At 39.9% G+C, this 25478-nt stretch overlaps 2 protein-coding genes across 2 annotated transcripts in view; one reads left to right on the plus strand and one right to left on the minus strand.

The window, feature by feature from the left end:
- LOC113154868 (ubiquitin-conjugating enzyme E2 E2-like) overlaps positions 1–18817 on the minus strand; it is a 57942-nt gene extending 39125 nt beyond the window's left edge. The window contains exons 1-3 of the mRNA XM_026349278.1: positions 18676–18817; positions 15503–15700; positions 11180–11230 (exon numbers count right to left, since the gene is read on the minus strand). Of these exons, the coding sequence (XP_026205063.1) occupies positions 11180–11230; positions 15503–15693 (242 nt within the window). The 5' untranslated portion in view covers positions 15694–15700; positions 18676–18817. The remainder of the gene's footprint in view (positions 1–11179; positions 11231–15502; positions 15701–18675) is intronic.
- Positions 18818–20010: 1193 nt separating this feature from the next.
- sf3a3 (splicing factor 3a, subunit 3) lies at positions 20011–25179 on the plus strand. The gene is made up of 17 exons (XM_026350096.1): positions 20011–20237; positions 20359–20406; positions 20687–20739; positions 20937–21042; positions 21132–21204; positions 21830–21921; positions 22017–22099; positions 22233–22371; positions 22494–22562; positions 22669–22736; positions 23366–23473; positions 23558–23627; positions 23750–23914; positions 24009–24119; positions 24260–24350; positions 24446–24501; positions 24884–25179. The coding sequence occupies exons 1-17, from the start codon at positions 20142–20144 to the stop codon at positions 24959–24961; spliced, it is 1506 nt and encodes a 501-aa protein (XP_026205881.1). The 5' UTR covers positions 20011–20141; the 3' UTR covers positions 24962–25179.
- Positions 25180–25478: the final 299 nt, after the last annotated feature.

Here is a 25478-nt window from a genome sequence, read left to right on the forward strand (position 1 = left end):
TTAAATCACACATTAAAGTTAATGTACAGTATTTAATGAATGAGGCAACTGTTTAAAACAGCATCTGATAGCTCCTCTGATAAAAAGAGGAAATGTGTCAAGATTTCAGATTCAGCTCAGCAGGTGACTGACTGAGCCAACACACTGTATGTTCACATCGCAGTAATTAATCAGAACAGCCAGTAGAAAGTCAGGAGAGAAGAAATCCTTCTGCATTTTTACAAGTTGAAAAAAGAGGAGGCAAACAGCCTAATCACTAACAATCAGGGAAAAGGGCAGATTACACAGCAGGAGCCCCATCTATAAACTGTACTGTACTTTTGTGCTTAAATAATGCATATACTCATTTGTGTTTACAGAATAAGAGTTGTGTGTGCATTTACAATCTCTCCTGACCAGGTGTACCAACATGGTAGACAGGCATAAATGGAGCCCAACTGTTTCCTAAAATACATATTTGCACATTCCAAATTCACTGCCAAGCATGCCATAATGGGTATACTGTCATTACTGTCTCGTTCCCACATTACCATTTCTATTTGGAAAACAAGGTGATAATTTATTTTAGATTAAATGATGCCATTAATGCCTCTATTTCATCTCAATTCTGTTGTAGTGTACAAATGAGCTGATGTGTCAGATCTGTCAATAAAACCTAGCAGTAATCAGGCCACGTTAACAAGCAACTGTTACATCATCAGTGATTTGAATTGACAGATATTTATTATTTATTCTCTGTTATGCTTAAACTGAAACCATCTTTTATTTCACTGTCATGTAAAGTGGGTCATCTGTCAATCACCTGCCCCAACACACTTTATTTGTTTTTAGACAAAACACTGTGAAAATGTCAGTGTTTAATTTGCTGACAACAAGTTCATTGATTATGAGTCAAACTGCCAAAGAGCAAAGCTAACATTATAAAAATAAAGTCGAGCATTACGTTTCTGTTATACATCACTTGTAAATGGTAAATGGTCTGCACTTATATAGCGCTTTTCTACCTAGTTGGTACTCAAAGCGCTTTACACTGCTTCTCATTCATCCATTCACACACACAAGCACACACACATTCACACACCGATGGCAGAGCTGCTATGCAGCTGACCTGACTCACCGGGGGCAACTAGGGGTTCAGTATCTTGCCCAAGGACACTTTGGCATGTGACGTGGCAGCCGGGAATCGAACCACCAATCCTGTGATTGGCAGTCAACTGCTCTACCTATTGAGCCACAGCCACCCCTAAACTTGTCTTGCCCCAGCTTTTGCCTCTTGTGTATACCGTATTTTCCGCACTATAAGGCGCACCTAAGAGCCTTCAATTTTCTCAAAAGCCGACAGTGCGCCTTATAATCCGGTGCGCCTTATATATGGATCAATATTGAGCCGTAACAGTTCTCACAACTACAGTAAGCAGCCGCCGACTCCATTTTCCCTCGTAGAAGAAGTAGCGCGCGGTGCATGCTGGGATATATGATTTCGCGAAGCATGCCGGTTCATTTCCATTTGTGTGTTTGTGCAAAAATCCCAAAATGGCTCCTATTAAGAGACACGCTTACCACGCAGAGTTTAAACTCAATTAATTACCGACGGAGAAAATACGTCAAAGCTGTACTGTCTCTGAACAGAGAGTGGAAAGAGCGCTCACTCTGCAACTAATTATCTTAACAAAGATCAACTAAAATACACAACTCTCACTCTGACAAATTTTATGAACAATACTATAATACACAACTTATTGTTATTCATTTATCACTTGAACTGAAAGGCATGACACGGCCAGAGCACATCATCAACATGGACAAAGATAAACGGTGTCATGAAAATTCTACATCACTGACTTTACCTCCGGGAAAATAATAAAACAGCTGTTTATTCATTTTGGGAGTGAACAGAGTTGTCAGAACGCTGGTTTGTAATCTATTAATAAAGTTTGACCGACCTATCTGACTGTTTTGTTGACATTCCCTTTAGCGCAGCTCCATCTAATTGTTGCATAACCTAAGCCCAGCCTCTACTGTAGCGTCTATTCTATGGGCCTTATAGTGCGGTGCGCCTTATAGATGAACAAAGTTTTTAAATAGGCCATTCATTGAAGGTACGCCTTATAGTGCGGAAAATACTCCAGATATCCCACGGGCAACATTTCTAAATCCTTTGTTAACACTCCTCCAAATACTGAAGGTATTACCCAAATTGTCATAGATTCTGCTAGGGAATTAGAGTCAAAAATAATGCTTTGGGTCCAGGAAAAATATAATTTTAGCCTGTTTTCTTGGGAAGGTCAAAGTTCTTGAAATCTTGGTCATTATACCCAGCACAGATGGACAGTAGTATTTGTGTGTTTTTCTTATCTTTTAGGAGGACAAACATAAACAGTATGATATTAGGTAGGTGTAGGTCGCAGAGAGGCCAGCATGCAGACAGACAGGGCAGCTAGCAGACAAAGTCTTGCCCATTTTGTTCTGCTTCTCTATAGTCTTCTTCGAAATAAATTGTGGTTTGTGAACATGATAGTGCCTCTAGTGGCCACGTCTGTCATTCAAATATATAAGCAACACATACCCAACATAACCTGCATACATACACTTATGTGCAAAACACAGAAGCAGCGTTCCACCTTGAGACAGGAAAAAGGATATCTTCTGAAAATAATTAAAGATCAAATCTTGCAGTGTGAATATAAAATATGAAGACTAAATATTTGAGATACGACTTCAAACATGACACAAATAAAAGCTCACAGGTGCAAGTCTGGCAGTGTGAATATAAACTATAAATTAAAGATAGATACGAGGAAGCCATGATCATCTGCTTGTGTGAAGTCCTTGTGTGAAGTGAGTGAGAACTGATAACATCTACAAAGTCTGAAAGTAAAAAAAAATGAAGGCACTGGGAGAGAGGAATATAGTGAATAATTAGTATTTTCATAGTGTCTTCTCACTGCAGGGGGACTGCAGGGATCTTTAAGTTCCTCCTCTCCTTCCTCTGTGAAGTCTCTCCTCTGTCTGTCTCAGTCACCCTTTTTCTCATCAATCTGTTAAGAACCCAAGTGATTCCACCCATGTTGCAGGTATTAGTGCAGCAATCTGATGTTTCATTATTTCTGCAGCTTGCTCTATTTTTTCTTACAGAAGAAGAAAGTAACTCTGCCATTAAGGGTGGTAAATGTGCCATTAGAAATACAAAATCCCTGTTAGACTCACTGAAATGAATTATACAATTGTGTTTGGAGATCTGCGCTCTAAATTTTATTCTGAACTATAACCAAAATCCAATGGCTTCTTCAGTTTCAAACCTAACCGTTTCTTTCTGTTTGGGATATACTAGTACAAGTCAAGCTTAATATGATGCACACAGCACCAGTGATGTTGCACTTAATAATCAAACCACTGAGTTGATAAATCTGAGTTTTAATGTTTAAACCTCACTGTGTGCTATCTTATTATCTTGTTTTAAGGATTTAATGAGGTTTGGTACATTTTGGAACCGGTTTCAGGTTGGAAAAATACCTGGGTTGGTGTAGTATCCCAGTAGCAATGTTTTACAAGTTTACAGTTCTAGCAAAATAGAACTGTAAAAAACCATTCAGGCGACACATTTTTTTGCACGGTCAGACCATGATTTTTGCCAGTTAAAATGGAGATGAACTGCAGATTGTATCAGTGAAATAGCATGTGTTCTGTAGTAGTAGCGTTAAACCCTTTAGCTGTTGTAATTTGCTCTCTGCAAGCTGATGCAGTATCTGGACACATAGCTGCAGACAGGTTTGTGAGGAGACAGCAATATGCTCTTATGATCATAAGTAGACTGTGCTTTTGTAGTGCAACAAGAACAACAGCAAAGTCTGCTCTAAACATAAATTACACTTCTTCTTCTCTAGGAGTTTGAGCAATAAGGTTTTCAGGTAAGTTAGTTTATATCAAACTCAATATGTGAATTTAATCACACTCAATCTCACGTTCAGATTGCAGCTACAAGCTTTCAACATAATTTAAGGTGCCTTAAAAGCTGGTGTTGAGAGCTGATGTTAAGAGCAAAATGCAATCAACATTCATGGATTAAATAAACTGATTTGGGAATGGATTTGATTGTTGTATTATTGTTGTATTATGTATATTAAGTATTATCAAACCTCTACACTACTGAGATTTTAACAGACTTGGTGGAAATGATTCATGTATGATCACATGTAAATTTTAAACCATGTTAGTTAATCATTGGCTAAAACAGCCATTCCACCCGATGCAGATTTTGCCTGAAGGACTAAGCCGTTCGACTAAGGTGAGATTCAATGCGGATGTTGGGTGACAGCAGTAAAAGCAGGTCTGGTTTTTGTGGAGGTGCTTATAGTGTAACGACTACTGCAATGCCAACATACTAATACCAATCAAACTGCTTTGCATAAAAGTGTCTTCGAAATGACTAAATGTGAATGAGATTATGTACACCAATTCAGAAACAGGAAAGAAAAAGACAAATTCTAAGCACATAATCATCTCAAATACAACTTTATGCTATAGCAGCAAGATTATCAATAACTGAAAGCAAAAAGTTAACAATAATAAATAAAAAACGCTGGTGTTAAGTGTTTTCTTTCACATGCTTAGACAACAGCAATGAAGTGAAACACACTAACCAACACATCATTTAACTGTGCGGTTTCAAAGTAAACAGTAACTACTAACCACAGCATGACTGCTTTCTAACATCACACTATTGAGGGTGGTGAGCAGATTGGCTGTATTTGGCAACAACAGTGACAACACCCCTCTGGTGACCCTGTGAGACAGAAAGATTTTTTATTTACTTTCATTTACTATTTTAATCCTGAAATATAAGCTACATTATAAGCTCCTCTGTCTCCAGTGAGTCCACAACATACCACAACTGCACATTTCTCAGCAGCAAACTACTGCCTTAGCGCTGTTCTCTATAAACTCAAAACATAGTAATCACATTCTCCCTAAGACATTTTGGTTAGAAATACCTGTATCTGTTTTGTTGTTGCAGTTATTGTCCCTCAGCATCTGCTCTTGTTTGAACATGCAGCTTTTAGTCAGAGTAGTGAGTTGCTGACTGAACATCTGGTGTGCCCACTATCCGGCTGTTTTACTGTGAGATGCTTCATCATAACAAAGTGTGCCTCGTCCCATTTAGTATCTGACATAGCAGCTACAGCTACAGCAGCTAAATGGGAGGCTGCAGTGGCAGACACGAACTAAAGGCCAGACCTACACACCTATAAACTTTAGTATTCACTGTACCATAACTAGATTGTTTCATGTACTGAGCCTGGAATTTTGCTACACTGCCCTGATATCATGTGCCTGAAGCAAGAAGGATCTCCCAGACATTCTTCAATATATTCTCTGCGTGTTCTTCATTACAAGTTCTAACATAGAAGAAAAACAAACTATTTAAAACAGTGTACGGCTGTTTATTAATGACAGTCTTCAAGTTGTCCCCCAAGAATTTGCAATGTCAAGAAAGCTACTTTTCCGGCTTATTACGTAATCGGGATCACCACTAAAAGGTCATGGCACATAAATTTGCCTAGTGCACTTTCCAACATTTTTTTGGGGTGAGTTAGGGACCAGCACATGGGTTGTGCAAGCTCATTGGTTTGGGTTTTGAGGATATTTTGGGGGTCCAGTTTCATGTCCATATACACTTTCATACTATATGGCTAGGAGTCAAGTCGCAAACCATCAACGCTAGGGCTGACATGTGGCGACTCTACTAACTGCATTACTGCTGCAATGTTGAGACTGCAGCAATTCATGTGAATTCAGCTAATAATCATTTACTGACTTCAACTGCTGATAAGCTATTTATTAACAACTTTGTGTCTGAATAATGTCATCAATATCAAAAAAATGCAATAGCACAACCATACTCACAATGTACGGCTGTCAGCCACCATTACTGCTTTGCACTTAAAGATTTACGTCTCTAATACTGGCATGTCATCAGATGTTTAAATTTAAAAAGTTGTCTTAAAGAAGGGTCAACTTTTTGTGTTTTTGTATGTTTCTTTAGTGGGATGTATTTTCTGACCGACTGAGTTGTATTTTATTTGACCACTTTATGCATGGATTGTGTTTTTGGAGCTACATGTATCTCAGAAAAAGCTCTTCACCATAATGTAAGTCAATTTAAACTATTTAAAACTATTCACAAGTTTTCCAAATTTAAAATTTTCACTCACCACTTTAAAAATCATCTTAAGGCCGTTTCAAAAAAATGTCTCCATGTGTAGGTAAACATGTTCTGTTGGTTCAGACATTGTTCAGCTCACTGTTGGCCTTTAGATTTATCGTGTCTGTGGTAAAAACTTGCTTTATACTAACCTACTGTGGCTGGAGAACAGCTGACAGCTCAGCTCTGTAGTCGCCAACATTCTCTACTCATTTTTCCTCCGTCAATCACTTTGAGACTACTGTGTTTTACTCTTGTGTTTTACTGACATCTTTATATTTCATCATATGGCAGTATTAGACATTTGAGCAGACTTGAAACTGCTGGTGATACAGATGTAAGGCTCCTGGTTATGACTTTGGTAACAGCCGCTGAGAGACCGATGATTCTCACAAAACACACAGTTATGAGAGAGATGCTACAAACACTGGATGCTTGAAAATGAAAATGTTTTTTTTCCTGTAGAATAAAAAAAATAAAAAAAACCTGCAGAACCCATGACTCAAGACTTTCCACTGTCTAGTTGGTCAGACCAGGACAGATGTGGCCTTCAGTACATTCCCATATGCTGAACAGATGCTTGCTTTTAGTAAATATGTTCCGATTGCCTAATTGGGAGTATTATTTTCTCACTGGGGTGTGATTACTCATTTCAAGTGACTAATGCTTGTGTAATGGTTGCAAGAATGTAAATCTAAACTTAGCTACTCTTTCCTTTTATTGCTTGGCTTTCATTCTGGCTGACCTTTGATTTCCTTGCAGGTTCTTCATTTTACATTTGTTCTAACAAACAGATTTCACTGGTTGGTCAAAGAAAATGCTGAGCTTGGTTTCCTGTCAACTGGGATCCTTAAAACCATAATGACCACCTTTTAACCTCTGTGCATTACCCATGTTGCCTCCAGGTTTCTGTTTAGTTGAGAGCAGACTCCAGTGCAGACTACATGACTCAAACTATACTATAGTACAGACTATACTCTTAGAGACCCAGAAACTAATATTACATCTATGCACAAATTACATGGACTTTTATCCTGGCTTGCAATCATGATCTGCATGTGCAGTGGGATTCTGCCCCAAATGTAGTTAAGTCGAAGTGGCTGGGTTCTGGTTAACTATTCTATAGTTCTGAACTGTTAAGCTTAAGAGAGAGCAGTAAGTAAATGGTAAATGATCTATACTTATATAGTGCTTGTCTACCAAACTGGTAGTCAAAGCATTTTTACACTGCACCTCATTTACCCATTCATAGAGACACACAGAACACACGATCACACACCGATGGCAGAGCTGCCACACAGCTGACCTGACTCACCGGGGGCCACTTGCGGTTCGGTATCTTGCCCAAGGACACTTCAACATGTAAGGAGAAGCCAGGAATCGAACCACTGATTGGTAGACGACTGTTCTACCTCCTGATCCACAGCCGCAGTAAGTAAAGAGAGAAGTCATGGGAGGACATACGACCACAACAATGCAACCAAGTGGACCAATCACGGTTGCCGCTGTCTGCATCATCACCACAATGCAATGCCTACTTACTCAGTAAAAACAAGATATACAAGTCCACTGACTTGGACAGTAGAAAACTGATCTCTATTTGTTATATGTATTTTTAAATATTTTATACATCAAATAAGTATTTCATGAACAGATCGATTAATTGCTTAAGTTGTATATTCATTTTCATTAACCACTAATAATTCAGTGCATTTAAATGTTCAGCACTAATGCTAGTGCAGAATGTTTATTGTAAGACAAAAAAGTCTTGAACCGCAGACAGAGGAAACCCTTTGAAGATTATATGATCTTTAACAAACACTATTACTCTATAATCAACTTACTACATTTCTAAAGTCCTGACCTAATAAAATATGTAAAGAAGAAAAGTCTACTCGAGGTTTTAGGTACTGTAACTGTCAGTAGACAGAGTCAGTGAAAATGAAATGAAATCAGTAATTCAACTTAGTACATTAGTTTTGCCCTGTGGTAATACAGTTAAGTGCATTACTTTGTTTTCAGTTTGGGACAATAGCACGGAATATAGCAAACACAGGACTCATAGGCACTCACATAGGCACTCAAGAACAAATGAACAAAGCATGTTTATTTGCAACAACATAAATGACACAAACTTAATTTACATTTTGTTTTTTGCCACACAATGACAGCTGGATTAAAATGTAACATCACCAGGCTAAAGCAGGATTCGGTGTCTGTCATCCCCCTTTAAGACATCAAACCAGTTCTTTACAGCAGACGACACTGAAAGCTGACTTGTTTGACTCCATCATATCTCCACCCTGATAGTCATGGATGAATTTACATTTCTCTCAATCAGCCCATTCTGTGCTGGAGCTCTTCTCTTCTTATTATTGCTTTGATTCCTTAGATGATACTGATATCACTGGGAAGTTATTCCTCTGAAACTCATAAAGTCTTGCTGGGATTACGAGGGAGACAGAAAGCGAGTATGAATGATAGAGAGAGTGAGTGAGAGAGCGTGGCCAATTCCCCCTTGGAATCCGCACATTGTTTCCCCTCAGCCAACGGGGGATTCTTATCAAAATGCTGCCAGGACTATTATGAAAGGATATGGTAATTATGGAAAGCACAGATACACATACACGGCCAGGAAGGCCGACTAAGCACCAGGCTAATATAACATGTCTGGTGTGGGGACTATTTACATACCCTTTCACAGCGCTTGTCACATTCAATTAATTACTCTCTGGCAGGGTGACAAAGATGATTAGAAAGAATGATGAAAAATATTTCCTCATATGGCTCCAAAAAATCTGCTAAGTCTTTTTAAAATGAAGCCAAATGAAAACAAGCCATGCTGTCTTAGTAAAAGTTAAAGGTGTTTTTCTTTTCTTTTCTTTTTTTTACATTCTCAAGAGGGATTACAGCACCATTCCGTCTATTGAGGAAGGGAATGTAGAAAATGAGCCAGAGAGGATGTTTGTAGGAGCGGCTTTGAGCTGCGCTTTATTCTGGCAGGAGGAAAAAACAAAAAGAGGAAAAAGAGAGCTGAAGTCTGTGGGGTAATGAGCTGCATCACAGCGTCCGTTCTTAACCCCTCACATCTGATGTCTTTTTAGAAACGCGTCCTATTTAACACTGTCAGATCAATTAGTAGCTGTAGGAGAGACGCGTGTCTTTTTGTGTCACGGTGCGTGAGGAGGTACAGTGAGATTTAAGGGAATTTTTCTTGGCAGAAGGTTTTTAATGTTCACAATGTGCAATTGTGCATCACTTACCGCACACAAAAAAACAGGCTGAATCTGAATGTATTATTTTTAAGCTTAAAAAAAAAAAAAAAAACGCGGATTGACAGCCTTATGGGGAAATCAAAAGCTGTTAGTCTGCAAATACACCAAGGGGTGTGTGAATACAGAGAAATACATTTCAAGTAACAGCACACCTCCACTAGCTCGTATCTCCGACTGTCATTGAAATACACTTAAGCTGCTTGAGCCAACTTTTTCACTTGTGACTGAGGGCTCCCGGCTGCAGCCGAGCTTGATGAATCATGAACATGGGCGTCCTTCAAGAAAGCCTCTCTTTACACAAAAATGTATCTTCTATACAGATGTGCACTGTTTTGTCTTCTGTCAGGAAACATAATAGCTTTGCCTTGGCCAGATTACCCTCATCTTTGAGATCGGACAGCCAACAAACGGACTGCAACAGACTCTGTCTGTGACAGTCCCTTTGTAATAACAGATTACTTCCCTTCATTTCTCACCTGCTTAACAGACACACTGGCTGTTCATTTACACAAAGAGACACATGGCAGATGAACTGTTGCATTCTGAAAGGTGATAGGCTCTGCCTCTATTTATATGGCAGTATGCATGGTTTTTGAAAATGTTTGATCCATCTTATGAGTTAAAACAATGAGCCAGCACATACTGAAGTACTTCTCTAGTGAGCTTTATTCCTACAGTAAATTAGATCAAATGTTGGCTGCAATCATCATCATGGTAGTAGAGAGACGAAGAACAGTATATTAGATGATGAAGAGTGACGGTGTGCAGTGTATCTTCACTGAGTTATATTTTAAGAGGTACATGTCCATATTAACTTACAGTACTGTATATAGTGTTTCGACTAAGTTTGAGGCAGTGAAGTTTAGTTTATAGCAACACCACTGAGTTGATGTGTCAGAATTGGTCTTCTGACACACAGAAAATGTTGGACTAGTGCATTCCTCCTTTTTGGGTCAGGTAAAAATATTTGCAGTGACTAAATCCAGCTGCTTGACCCACAAGCCTGAGAGCATCTGTGAATGATAGAGGTTCCCTGGTTTCTAAAGCCTAAAAGGAAATGCCTGGATGACACTGACTTGCTGCATTCTCTACCCACAGTGGGAAGCACGGTCACACCTGCACCTTTCCCTTCACCCTCAAACACTGTACTCAAAAGTCATCAGTTTGAGAAGAATAACAAACGCTGACTTGACAAAAAGCCCACACAATGAAAGCTCTTAACTCAGATCTTGATTGGCAACATCATGCAGCACCTCTGCCCCTCAGCATGCTCAGACTGGGGAGGAAAATAAACCATGCAAACCAGTCCAGCCACAGCACAGAGTGCCTTTCCCACCCTTAGGGAGTGTGTGCAAACACAACAGTGTTGCTACAGTAATCTGAATGGTGAGCACTGCCAATCAGGTCAATTGCACAGATATTTATTTATTTTATTTTTTCTTGTTCTTCATGCTTCAGACTGCTGACAAGGTCCATTCATTACACTTCAGCCAGAGCAAACAGCAGCACAAATACAGCACAATAGTCTACCTATACCTACCTTCGCTATTCATGTGACTCACTGACCAGCCTAATCCACTCACAGAGGCTCTCCCTCTCACACACACACACACACACACGCACAGGCACACACAAACACAATAGTCCCTAAGGTGTCAGTGCAAAGAGCTCTTTACAAACGTACAACCCAACAGGCTCCTACCTGCAATTTGGCGGCGGGTCCAAGGTTATCTCTGCCAGCTCCTTCTGGATTCTGCAACATGAGGAAAATCTATGTTATGATCACACTTTCCAATACACACACACACACACACACACACACACAAAACACCGACAGTTACATAAATCCTGACTGTAAAATCAATCTGCAAGTGTACACACTGAATACCTCATTGATTTTCTAATGAGCTCCTTAGAGCTGGGACTGGAATATGTCCTGTCACACAAGATCAACATGGGCATGCACAACTGAATAATTGCCATTTTTAGGCACATGCATGAATTGATATTGATGTCAAAGGGCCATGTTGGATAAGGGTACCTAATCTGATATATCGGAGTAAATTCATTTTGCTGCACATCATGGTCCTACAACATTCACATTTTCAGGAAGCTGTTGGAAACACATCAAAAATATGTTTAATGAACAGACCATAGAAAGGTCAAATATCCCTTTGGCTAAGGGGATATTTGGCTATTCACTACATACAGTAGCATGTATGGCTGTGATTTGCCTACAAGGATCAAGCAGCCAGGTTATGCACTTCATGATCACTCGTTCAGCTATCATTTCAACTTTCAACTCTCCGGTGCTTAGGGTATCACCTCTGCTTCATTTTATCATGGAGCATGTGGGAGAGAGTTTCTGCCCCGAGTTAAGGAGTTTCTCAGCATTGCAGCTGAGGGTAAAATATAGTGTTATATCAACCGGTTGCTCTGTTTCAAAAGAAGCCACTTGAGGTTGTTTGGGCATTTGTCCCTGCTGCCTCCCTTTGGAGGTTTTCCAGGCACAAATGAGCAAGAAATCTTCGGGTAGAGCAACAACACCCAGGAGAGATTATATGTTTCATGTGGCTTGGCAATGTGTCAAGATCCCACAGGAGGAGCTGGAAGATGTGGCTGCGAAGAGGGACTTGGGGGACTTCTGACCTACCCTGATTAGTATGATCTTTCCCCAGACAGACGGCATCTTTAAAATGCTTTACACCAAGCAAGCTGAGGTGTTCATAATGCATTATATAGGTTTGTGCTAAACCTCAACAGACCATCTTTTTTTATACATCATGTCTAAGCCCAAGGAAATATTACAATGCAATCTCTTCAGAAATATGAGTCATACCAAGCAAATATTTTATCTCACTAATCAATGTATTCCCATACAAGAGGTTATAATTAATTAATAATAAAAGAGCTTCTGATCAGGTTTGTTCATAAGTCTGTTCAGGAGATGAATCATCTCAGATCTGTCTGACATTTGGAGGTTCCCATTAGAGCTCTCTATAGGTTCAAAAGTTTGAACTGGACCCACATATGTGCATAACTTCATCTTCAAAAAAAGAGAGACTCGGCCTGCAAAGCACTCGAGAATGGTCGTTGCATAATTAGATCTGATCTTAAAGTGCGGTCATCAAGACCAGAGAGAGTGAGGTGATTTTCTTAAAATAAGCTCTCACCTCTAAACACACAACAACCATGTTCACTCAGGTCCATTGACATATCCAAGACATTTGCCAGTAAAACTAACTTTGACATCACTCAAATGCATGAAGCACAATTTCAACCTATCCTGACTTGAGTTCCAGATCTTGTTCCTCAGAACAAAATAGCTCAATGGAGACCTCTAGATACCATTTTATATTCCTGTAGGAAAAATCCCATTGACACTAATTGATTCTGCTTAGTTTCAAAGGCTTTGATGATACAAAGTGCTCTAGACATTATGTCACTGCTAGTCACAAGTCCACCAACACGCCAATGATTTCAACTGTACATGCTTACTGCACTGTGTTACTTATTTTAAGATTCAAACCACAGCATGTCTGGTAGCTGAGTTGTTAGACACATACCATATAACTGTAACGTCGTAGGTGTGTTGCATGTGACCCCCCTCTTGCTCTTGCATTTCTGAGTGGAGGGGAGGGTCACACTGGTCAGTAAGACATGCCTTTAGAAATAGTCATTCACAGCTTATCCAATGTTGCAAAGATGTGGGGCAAGGTGACAGGGTAACAATATCCAAAGCTTGACTTCCTTTAAACTCTCCTCGGCAGGACAATGACTAAGGTCGCTTTCACACCTTAATTCGTTTGCTTTGATCCGAATCAGTTAATGAGTTTGTAATATTGTATCAGTTTCTCTTCGGTTCGGTTTCGTTTCACACTGAGTAAAAATCCAAACGAACCAAAACACGTCACTTCAAACTACGTGAGAACGTCCTCTCTTCTTATTGGTCAGATTGTTTCTGCCGCTGGAAATAATAAGTAAATACATAATAATAGGAAGAAGATAAAGTCTTGTTCTACTGTACGTTTGTGTGACAGTAGGGAGATTATTTGTAACTATAAATGTTAATGCAGATCGATCATCCCGTTCATTATTGTTTATTACGTTACATCGCTTGCAGAGTCATCAGACCTGTGTCTGTGAGACACTTCACCTCCTCACGTCTCCACATTTGTCCTCCATTAATCAGACAGCATGTTTTTGTTGGACAAACGAAAGAAATGTGAATCTACACACTACCCAAAGTCCTCAAAACACGAGATTCATAGCGTTTGGTCACTTACTGACTACACATGACTCACTTGGAGAAAAAGTGGAGTCTGTTAATACAATCTCCACAGCTATGGAGTCATTTTCAGCTCAAGTATGTGCTGTGTAATTTCATCTGCAGTATTTCCTGAGGTGGCACATTTTGACGGCTGAAGCTGGGGAGCTGTTAGGGAGAGTGCTGCAGTGAGCGAGGCCGGGGGAATCCAAAGGGAAAAGCTCTGATTATACTGCAACTTCGTTGTGCTCCTCCATGTCTTCTTTAACCAAACACTTGCTTTTTCTAACGTTCCACAGCTCACTGCATTTGATAATCCATTGAGACACTTCAAGCATTAAGTCCATATCATCTGAGTATAGTTTGCATAATGGAAAACACCAGGTTTGGCTTATGTGTGTAGCAACTGATGATTTATAACAGGAACTAGCACAGAAAGCAGTTAAATAACACTGTGCCTGTCAACCTTCCTATAAAGTGGTAACCCTGCAGCTCTTTATTTTTTTATGCTGTAGCCATCTCTGTTGATAAGAAGTCAACACTGTAATAAACAGCCGTGTACAGTGCATCTCTTCTTTTGTGCTTGAGGATTTTTTCCCCAGGAAATATCTGGAGCAGAATGTTTACAAGAGAGGCTTTCATTAAAGTAGTCCTATAGATTACAGGGATAGAACATAGAAAGACAGTACTTCAAAAATTTGATTATATACTGGCCAATGTGAGTAAAAACCTTTAGATTTTGCTCCATTAGGACAACGTTGTACTATAATGCTTTTTGTTTTTCCAAGTATGTTGGGAGAGGATCTGTCGTCCGGAGGTTGTAGGTCTTCAAACAGATCTCCCCAACTAGCATTCCTCATCCAGTCAGATCCATCAGATCTTCTGATCAGGTACTCCTCCCTGTTACACTGCTGCATTCCAGTTCTAGTGGCAATGAAGGCTTTTCCATTTGTCTAGTTTGTGGTACAGTGCACCCCTGCAGTGTCAGATCTTCCCAAATGATTACCTTGCAGACATAATTGCTCTAAATTGTAATTGTCACAGCTGGACTTTTATTTCTATTATTTAGTTATGTTGAAACTTTATCTATCTTCCCTAACCAATAATCCAACATATCCACTTCACCAGTGGGCTGAGTGAAAAAAGAAAACAATGTCATCCACAGTGTGATAACTAACAACAATTTTCACAATATCAGATTATCTTCTTGATTGTCTTTCCTGTGAAGCTCTGTTCAGACATGGGATACATATCATTGTTATAGTTATGGCTTTCGGTCATTCAAACATAGGTCCCTTTTACGGTAAAGTTAGTCACGGCTTCAGTCAGAAAGAGACAGCCATGGTATAGTGAAATAAAGGGATACATGAATGTTAATAGGTCTCACCTAGTGAGACTGTCGTCAAATCAATACTTTTATATGCTGTAAGATTAATGGAAAGGAGCACATGTCTGAAAGGAGGTTATTTAGTCTAAGAAAGATCTGGTAAAAATTCTTTCTTAGATCCTCAGATTGTTTCTTCCAAACACAAAACTATTCGAATGTAAAAGCAATAAATATATTATTACACTGGAGAAGCCAGAAGTAAATTTTTGGTATTTGCTCTTCAACAAAAAATCAGGTGTCATAAACTGACAGGTGATTCACACACAGCAGTGATCACTTAGCATTAAAGAGAAAACCCAAGAACAAGTAAGTGCCAAATGACCACTTGAGGAACTAGGCAGCAGAAAACAGAAAAATTCCAGCAGATGTACCTCTTAGCACTGGTGGACAGCTTGGCAGCAGTTTTGCTGGAGATTTTGGCCTCCTTCTTCTTGGGCTGGGTCTGATCCCGCTGCTCGGGGCCCGGCTGCTCCACGGGAGCAGCCTCTCTTTGTTCAGCATCCGAGCTTCCCCCACTGGTGTTGGGGCTGTCGTCCGGCCTCGGTTGCACCTCACTGGACATGTTGACACTGCGCGCGCGCACACACACAGAGGCAGTGTTAAGCACATACAGTGTATACAAAAACACACATGAAATTGCCACAGCTCTTGTGATTGCACAGTGCTTATTTGGGCAAGCCAAGTTTACCATCTGCAGGTCACAAACCAAACACCATCAGTCTCAATAATGAAAAGATTCCTAAAAGGTGCAAGCTCATGTTTACTAAATCAGTGCCTGTTGAGTATGTTCACCTCAAGACCAATGCCTCTATTTCTATTCCAAAGTGTGGTAAGAAAAATGTATGACACAGAGGATTAAGTGTGAGAGCATTTTTAGTAGATGGTGTAGAGCAGAAGCGAAGATCAGATTAGGCAAAGATAGGGACAGATTGCTCAGTATACATGACAGCAGCTTTGGTGAGTATTCTCAGCTTTTGACATTTTAAAAACAGCCACAGTGCACAGGCTACCTGATGCAATTAACTGCATTTGGTGGAGAGCCGATACGGAGATAACAGGGGAATTACAGTCCACAGCAAAGTTACACAAAGTTTGTTTCCTCTAGCTTTGTGTTTCAGCACATTCAGTTAAATAAATAAATAGATAGTAAGTTAAAATGCCAGGCTTCTTTAGATGTGGTAGGATTTTGAGGGTGAATATGTGACCCAAACCCAACTTGACCAAGGTGGAGTTCAGTCAGGTGCTCTAAAGAGGTTAAAAATTGTTAATGCTGTTCGAAATATGACCAAAAAATCCTCAGAATCACAAATCAATAGATAACTGGGGTATTCAAATGCTGGTTTAGGGGTCAGGGGAGACTAATGTTTCCACTGTTTATCTTCCTTGGAATCAAGGATAAGAGAGGCACAAGGGGCCATACTAGAAAACCACTGCACAAACTCAACTGAGACAGGCTCAGGTCATGTTCCAGAAATATGAAGCCTAATCCATCAAGTTCAGTTTAGAATTGTTAGAGATATATGTATTTTAACACATACAATATCATTCAAACATTTAGTCAAAAATGTATTTGTCTTTCACAAAAAAATGCAGGATTACAGTTGTGGTTATCTAATCAACAACAGCCGTTTTAAAGATAAGATAAACTTGCATTAGCAAACACAGTGTGATGACTGAAGAATTTACTGTCAATACAAAGGTTAATAAGGTGATCGTGCATTTAGTTATATTTACATTTAGTCATCTGGAATTTGCTTTTAGGTAGGCCAAAGCTTTAAGATCAAAGCCTCAGCAGATTCGCCACAAGATAAAACCCACCAGTGGGCTGCAGTTTACAAAAAAAAAGTTCTAAAAGTTCTATAGTCCGTTGAAACATACAATCATCCTTTGTCAGAATGGTGGAAAGAGGAGAGTGTGGAGAATAAAAGAGCAGTTGATGACACAGAGCACCAGCTCATCTGTCAAAATGGTATATTACTGTTGGGACATGTATGGCTGCCAATGAAAGTGGCACACTGACATTTATCGGTGTTTTAACCAGCGACAGACGCAACATAGACAGACAAAGATTTAGTTGAATGAAACTCACCGGATGGGATTTCACCATTCTGCAGGACAACGATCATGAACACACCACAGAGCCTTTCAGGGTGAAGAGGTGGAAATAAACCATTTTCTACACAATAATAGCAGCTGATTCCAATCTGACTGAACTGCATTCCATTTGCTGAAGACCAGACTACAGGCAGAGAGCACCCACGAATGTAAGAGAGGATCACTAGGAAAGATACCTGCTGGGTCACAGTCCAAAGACCTCAGGCACTCACTCACACACCACACACACTAAAGGATTTTTCACAAAAAAATCTAAAGTGATGACTGTGAGAAAGGGGCTATACGCTTCTTTTCATTCTGATTTTAACCAACAAAAACTGAATGTGGGTACTGTAGCAGCAGTGATTAGTGTGCAGGAAACGGTGCGACTCCAGTCGTCAGGTGAGGACAAACACACTGAAAGTAGAAGGTGCAGGCTGAGCTGCACATCACCTTGGGCACTTGCCACAAGAGACTGTGCAGATGTTTCTTCCCCTCGGGTGTGAAACTGTCAAACTGCTCAACCATTAACTAGCAGCCTTGGAAAAGCATTCCACACGGTGAGCGGGCCTTAAACAAAAATCACACCCCGCAGAGGACACAAACATGTCGCAGGACCTTCAGCTGTTTGGCAGCTAGCTAACGTAACCCTACATGCTACCTTTTTCGCTTTTGGCGAACGCGTCATAACATATACTTTAAACTTTTCCCGAACTTTAGTATTTTGTTATGAACAAACCTGCTTTAAATAATAATAAATAGCCTTTGTATTAAACTAAGACTAAGGTTAAACTCATGCTTTTCAGTTGTAAAGTTTGTGGGACTGCGTAACGAGCTCTTACAGAGGTTTCAATTTTCACTGGAATTAACTGGAGCCACATTACAGCAGTTTGGTGTGATAGCTACACACCGAATGAAACGGTGGCGGCTAATGGTTTTAAATGTCTTTTACTGGGTTCCTATAGGGTATAAAAACACGTTTAAATGGAATGGAATTTAATATTGCTGATATTTGTAAGACTTTTGGAGATACGTTTCCAGAACGAAAACAGCAAAAATACGTATTGGGGTTACTGCTGAGTAAGAGCACCCCGGGCTCATACTGCGGAGCCCCCCGGGTGTACTGGCTATCTAAGATGAGTTAACAGCGAGGCAGCCCCGGTGTCAGACATCTTTATAAAGGTAACCTTAGAACAAGATAAAGCGAAACGGCACACTTCTCCGACACGTAGCCTCACGTTATCCAGTAACACAGTTCCCCCCCGACCACTGCCAGATCTGCTCCAGCACAAAAGACAGAATGGATGCACCCCCCTTCTCCCAGCCTCCCCCCGTCTTCCCCAACCACACCACTACCACCGCCCCCTCCCTCTAGAAGATAACGTAATAAACCTTTCTTCTGTTTGAAGAGTTTAATCTACAGAGAAGGACACAGTCGCAGGCGACTCACCTTTCTAAGCAGGCTGGACGCACGGCGGCACGAGAAATGCGTTCTAATGTCCACGGTTTCCTTCGTAATCCGTAACACTGGTTGTCCGCTGCTTTCCGTCCGTTGCTTTGACTGACTGCTGGAGAATGTGCCAAACCGCGACTGTCAGGTCAGCCGAAATGACAGCCATCGTTTCCTGTTTAACATGTCAAGATAAAAGCCTGAAACGACCCTTCACGGGTTTGATCTATTGTTTCATGAGTAAGGTGACATATTTCAATCAGTCCATTTCGGAGGAGAAAATTAGGTAATGAATACAGTAATATAAAGGCAGCACCGTTTGATGGTTTCTAAAAAGTTGTTTAATATACAGTGCATAGCATTTGAATGCTGCTTCACACTATGTTAGGAATTGTTACTATTGTGACATGAACGCCTCTTCATATTTCTCGTTTTGTATGTAGGATCAAGCTGCATATCGCATATGTTAGCGATTCTCCCATTAATATAGGTTTGGGCACTAAAAGTCATGTTTTGTACTATTTTTGATCCCAATCACAGTTTGCTATTTTGACATAATGTCACGATCTGTTAACCTAAAGACTACTCTCTTTCATATTTCTATGTTTTGTGTTTGTAGAGAAAGTAACTACATCATACTCAGAAGTAACACGCTAGTTGATGCTCACACAATAATAGTAACTTACATTCAAGAAGAAAATGTGACTGTAAGGCTTTTATTTTTAAGTCAGAGAATTCCCATTTCCGGGATCTCCCTTTTTTAGCGACACTTGACAAGTCAGATAGTCTGTGCGCGCACTGAAGGCGAGTGCGCGCAAACTGAATGCTCTCTGAAGCATTGTGGTAGGCTTTGATGATTAGACTACAAAGGAAGTGCAAAAGAGAAGAATACCATGTAGAATTTTAATCCATCTCGTTCGAAAAAATAAATATTATTATGTATGTAAATTAAGATTCCTTAGATGTTTGATGATTTACAGTTCAAGTGTTGTGCACAACCACACAGCAACGAGGTTGTTAATGATGTCTGAGGTTTGATGACCTATTGGTGGGGAGGGCCCGCTGTTAAGTAGTACCCCATTCGCATCATCTATAACACAGGGGCTAGAACAGTAAACGCATCTGGTTAAAGTTTAAAAGTGACTATGTATTAATAACTGAAATAAATCGCTAATTTCCCCCAAACTGTGTACTTATTTGATTTGTAATTGATATGTGGTAATTTTTGTTCTGATGAAATGTAGCCTTTTCTTCATGTTATATGTGGACCATGTCACCAGGGCGGAACCTTTCAATGTGGTGTGTGTTTGTCTACGCTGGATACAGTGACGGACATTAGCTTCTCAACATGCGCCATTAAAAACAAACGTAGCCGAGACGGCGGGGAACACTTTCTTTCATTTTATTTGCTAAATAGGTAGAAGTCTGATTTTGTCTTGAATAAACGCCCGGCATAATTTGAAACAATGGAGTCTATTTTAGAGCAACAGCGTCGTTACCATGAAGAAAGAGAGAGGTTAATGGATGCTAAAACAAAAGAAATGTTACACAAGAAGTCAACGGTGAGCTGACAGCTTTATGCTAGCTTTAGCACCATTGCTAACTAGATAATACAAACATAAGAAATGATCAATTTTTATGTTTATTTAATGGTTAAATGCTTCTTATTTGTTTTTCGTACAGCTGAGGGAACAGATTAACTCTGACCATCGAACAAGGGCAATGTTGGATGTAAGTTCTTTTGTTTTTTTTTTTTGTTTTTTTATACAGACGACTTGCACCGGCTGGCTAACGACAGAGTTATGCAGTACAGTCTGTTAGAAGGATAATATTTTCTTCAGCTACACTTCACTTGTTAGTTTTAACATGATTTACAAGCCAAATGTACCACTGTAAATTAAATACTGTTACAGCATTTACATGAAAGATAAAAGCTAAACAATGTAGCTACACGTCGGCGCTTAAATTCGAACGTTATTTAGACGCTCACAATCTTTTCGTGTTTTTTCAGAGGTATATGGAAGTCAGCGCAAATCTCAGAGACTCTTATGAAGACAAAGATGGGTAAGTCAGAACTTTTTTACAAGCATTACCTTGTAGACTGATTTTTAATATCAGTTTCAAATAAGCACGTGCAGTACATAAGAGCCTCGTAGAAATAAACATGAAACATTTCAAATAAACATGAAACATTTCATGTTTATTTAAGCTGTTCGTTTAACTCTTTATATTGAATGAAACAAACTTTTTCTTACTGACAGAATGAGGAGGGATGAACTTGCTGCCATTTCGGGACCAAACGAGTTTGCTGAGTTCTACAACAGACTGAAACAAATAAAGGAGTTTCACAGAAAGCATCCAAATGAGGTAGTTATCTCTGCATTTTGTTGAACAATACTAACTCTAAACTTTTAAAACTGCATATTAAAAGCTATTGCTTATTGGTTTTCTTGTAGATTTCCATTCCCATGTCGGCAGAGTTTGAGGAGCTGATGAAGGCCAGAGACAACCCCAGCGAAGAGGCTCAGAGTAAGCAAAAGACCACTCAGTCCACTTGAACGCAACTTTAACTTGGAGCATTTTTCTAACATGTTGACCATTGTATCAAACAAATCCACAACTCCCTTCAGTTGTGTTTGCCCTAGGTTAGCGTTACCATCATCATTATCATTATTATCAAAGGGAATGAAATTTAACCACAAAATAAACGGTTGGCATAACTACAGCTGCTATAGAGGTGATTAGAGACACAGCAGCTCCAGACTCCAGGCTTCTCTCACTCCAACCTCCAGCTGCTGTAGCTAACATCACTATACGAAAATTGCTGTTCAGTATCAACCAGACTTAATTTTAGTTTTTAAAGTTGTTTGCCTTCTGTCTAGAAGGCCTTATCAGTTTTTCATTGGACTGAAACAAGCTTTGGAGCTTCAACATCATCTACCTATCTCTGAACAATGAAGGCAACTTGATACTTTCTGAAACTGCTGGAACAGCACAAAGACTTAAGCAAAACATTTGCTGCTCTGTGTCCTCACTGTTCTCCTATTCCCTGTCGATTTCCTATATTGTCAGAATTATTAGTTGGTGAATACCATGGGAGACAGATTTCAAACCTTTAACAATTGATAATGTAAAATGTGTGTCTCTTTGTCAGACTTGGTGGAGTTCACTGATGAGGAAGGATACGGTCGTTACCTGGACCTCCACGACTGCTACCTGAAGTACATCAACTTGAAAGGAGCTGAGGTGATCATCCTTGAAAATCTGCTTAATCCATTCCTCGCTTGCATATTGAGCTTTTAATTATTTTTTTATGTAATCTACAATTTTTTTTCTTACAGAAACTGGAGTACATCACTTACCTGTCTTCATTTGATCAGCTATTTGACATCTCCAAAGACAGGAAAAATGCTGAATACAAAAAGTAGGTCTACTCCAATCAGAACCGACTGCACGACTGAGCAGAACCTGAAGTAGTAGATGGATAAAGTATATTAATATGTAGCTCTGGCTCAGTGTTCTGGAAGTCTAACGTGATGTGGTGTCTGCCTATGCAGGTATTTAGAGATGCTGCTTGAGTACCTGCAGGACTACACAGACAGAGTGAAACCTCTGCTGGACCACAATGAGCTGTACGGCAAAGTGCTCACAGATTTTGAGAAGAAGTGGGAGAATGGGACCTTCCCAGGCTGGCCTGTAAGTTCTCCTGACAGGGTGTTCACATGCGCTGGTGGTTTAGGTTTTAGTGATTTCACCTCATCTGACCTTTTTTTTCTGTTTTTGTTTTCTTCTTCTTCATTTGCTGCGTTGGACTGTAGAAAGAGACAAGTAGTGCGCTCACACATGCAGGAGCTCATCTCGACCTGTCTGCTTTTTCTTCTTGGGAGGTAAAAAAAATTAAGTACTTCATACTTTTTTCATTTCATTTCATTTATTGTTACTGAGCATGCTCATTTATGCCTCTGCTGATAGTCTATTTCTTCCTTCACACAGGAGTTGGCCTCGCTGGGTCTGGACAGATTGAAGTCTGCTCTTATGGCGTTGGGACTGAAGTGTGGAGGGTAAGAGAGATAATGAAAAGAGAGGTTGATGAAGAAATAGTTACTAAAAAAAATAACAGGGTAGCTGCAACAACAAGCATTTAGAGAAGAGAGAAAAATATTTAAGCTACAACTAACAGTTACTTTCATCGTCAATCACTTTACTTTTTGATGAATAATTTATTCTAGAAAAATTCAGCATATTCCTAGAGGCTAAAGTGCTGAGTGCTCAGTTGGTCTGATACAGCACCAAATAACTGTAACGGCAAATGTGTAACACTTTGTCACCACGTCAAACACATCTTCATCTTCAGCTCAGGCTGAAATTTTGTGTAATATGATAACTGATGTGCATGTTAATAAAGTAATGTTGAACTTTTTACTCAGTGAAAGCTCTCCACAGGGCATACTGTCGTATTTATCTTTGAGGTCTAACAAACTTTTTGAATGCGTATCCTTCCTCATTTATATTTATAATATTTATTTTTTTTTTACATTTTTCAAAACAACCAAGACCTATTGTCACGTACATATGGGCTCGTGGATTCTGTCTTAAAATCAACTTGAAAAATTATGAAACACACATTTCTGAACATTGCTGACTGGCCTCTCAGTAATAGTTAATTGTCTGATGTGTGCATGTTGTATAGGACTCTGGAGGAGAGAGCTCAGAGACTCTTCAGCACTAAAGGCAAATCCCTGGAATCACTGGACCCTTCTTTGTTCGCCAAGAATCCCAAAGCCAAAGGCCCTAAAAAGTATGGGGGTGTAAAAATGTCAGACATATGCTGACAGTAACTGTGTTCATTATATAATTCAGAATTCTCTCATCATTTCTATAGAGACACAGAGCGCAACAAGGAAATTGCCTTCCTGGAGGCTCAAGTTTACGAATACGTGGAGATCCTCGGGGTGAGTGAACATGTCATCACGTTAACTCTGCTGCTGAATTCATAAGGGAGTGTTAGCCAAGTAATTGCAGCTTTAGACTAGGCCTCATTGTTTGTGACAGCTGTTGTTTTTGGGGGCTACAGGAACAGAGGCAGCTGACTCACGAGAACGTGCAGCGCAAACAAGCCAGGACCGGAGAGGAGCGCGAGGAAGAGGAGGAAGAGCAGCTCAGCGAGAGCGAGAGTGAGGATGAAGACAACGAGATCATCTACAACCCCAAGAACCTGCCGCTAGGCTGGGATGGCAAGGTGAGGATCCACTTTATCAGCTCACCTGTACAACATAAAACATTCAGCATAGGTTCATGTATCTATTTGCTGACCGTTGTTTTACTCCCTGCAGCCGATTCCTTACTGGCTCTATAAACTCCACGGGCTAAACATCAACTACAACTGCGAGATATGTGGAAACTACACCTACAGAGGACCCAAAGCCTTCCAGAGACACTTTGCAGTATGTTGTTGTTGTCTTCACTGTTACAGAGGGAGGATTAGTAGTTACAGCCTCAGCTCTTGTATAGCACAACAAAAAGGAATGGCAGACACGGTGCAGTTTATAACATTAAATGTTGTATTTTGTTTTGTGTTCTATAGGAGTGGAGGCACGCTCACGGTATGCGCTGTCTAGGAATCCCTAACACAGCTCACTTTGCTAACGTCACACAGATCGAGGACGCTGTCTCTTGTGAGTACAGAGCTTGTTACAAACATCTGGATTTCAGGATAAGAATTTTGAAACTGGACTTTTACAAAACAGTTTGTGTTTGCTACTTATTCCAGTGTGGGCAAAACTGAAGTCCCAGAAGGCTTTAGAGCGGTGGCAGCCAGACACAGAGGTGAGTCCGTGCTGACTGGGTAGAGTGTGGGTCAAGTCGTATTTTTCTGTCCAAACCCAACAAGTGCATTGTATTTCAAGTCTGAACCCAGCCAACACAACAAAAAGAAAAAACACCTCATCATTAAAATATTTGATTTCACCTTAGATTAAAGAAGAAATATGTGTTCATGTGATCTGGTAGTACGCTTGTAGAATTAACAAGTGAAACATTTAGGCTACAGGTGCAGTTGTGCCTAAAACTTGATTCTAAATTTCTGTCCAAACCCAAACTGTACCCTTCAGCACAATGAAGTACACTTCATTTTAAAGTATCCACCCTCTGATGATAATATATCATTGTATTCCTTGACTTGTTTGTATTTTGGTTTTTTTCTCCACAGGAAGAGTATGAGGACTCAAGTGGAAACGTGGTCAACAAGAAGACCTATGAGGATCTGAAGAGACAGGGCCTGCTGTAGATTGAAGAGAATACAACTGAGTGGTATAGAAGAAATGAAAAGCTGTAACTTGTAAGGAGCTTTGTCTAAAATATGCCATTTTTTTTTCACTTATTTTCTCAGTTGCTTTTTAACTAGAAATGTTTTACAAACTGTATCCCGCCCTTCATTCCTCCCCTTGATATCTTTGTAATGTAGCGACCATTGATCATTATAATAAACTCCAAATTTTTGTCTTATCCCAAATTTGCCAGTGTTTGCTTTACTAGTGCAACAGAGTTTATCAGATTATCCGTGTTATTTGAATTTTACTGTGACAGTGACAGAGCATCTGATCTGTTGTAGCTTACAGAGTCTTGTAAAGTGGAATTATCCACCTGAGTGGTGATGTTAAAATACTGATTGAAAACCAGCTCTGGCCACATGGCCTCATTTGATCCTGTTTTCCTTTACATCAAAATTAGCAGTATAATTGTTCTCTGCTTGATTTGACCAGTGTTTCCTCTGAGCGATCAACAGAATTTAACCCTTCAGATAC

The sequence above is a fragment of the Anabas testudineus genome, chromosome 11, assembly GCF_900324465.2.
Source record: "Anabas testudineus chromosome 11, fAnaTes1.2, whole genome shotgun sequence".
Classification (NCBI taxonomy): Eukaryota; Metazoa; Chordata; class Actinopteri; order Anabantiformes; family Anabantidae; genus Anabas; species Anabas testudineus.

What these genes read in the sequence shown, in the direction of transcription:
- sf3a3 (XM_026350096.1), top strand. Translation starts at nt 20,142, where the DNA reads ATGGAGTCTATTTTAGAGCAACAGCGTCGTTACCATGAAGAAAGAGAG. An exon ending in TCAACTTGAAAGGAGCTGAG is followed by an intron (nt 21,922 to 22,016) that starts GTGATCATCCTT and finishes TTTTTCTTACAG; the next exon opens with AAACTGGAGTACATCACTTA. An exon ending in TTGGGACTGAAGTGTGGAGG is followed by an intron (nt 22,737 to 23,365) that starts GTAAGAGAGATA and finishes CATGTTGTATAG; the next exon opens with GACTCTGGAGGAGAGAGCTC.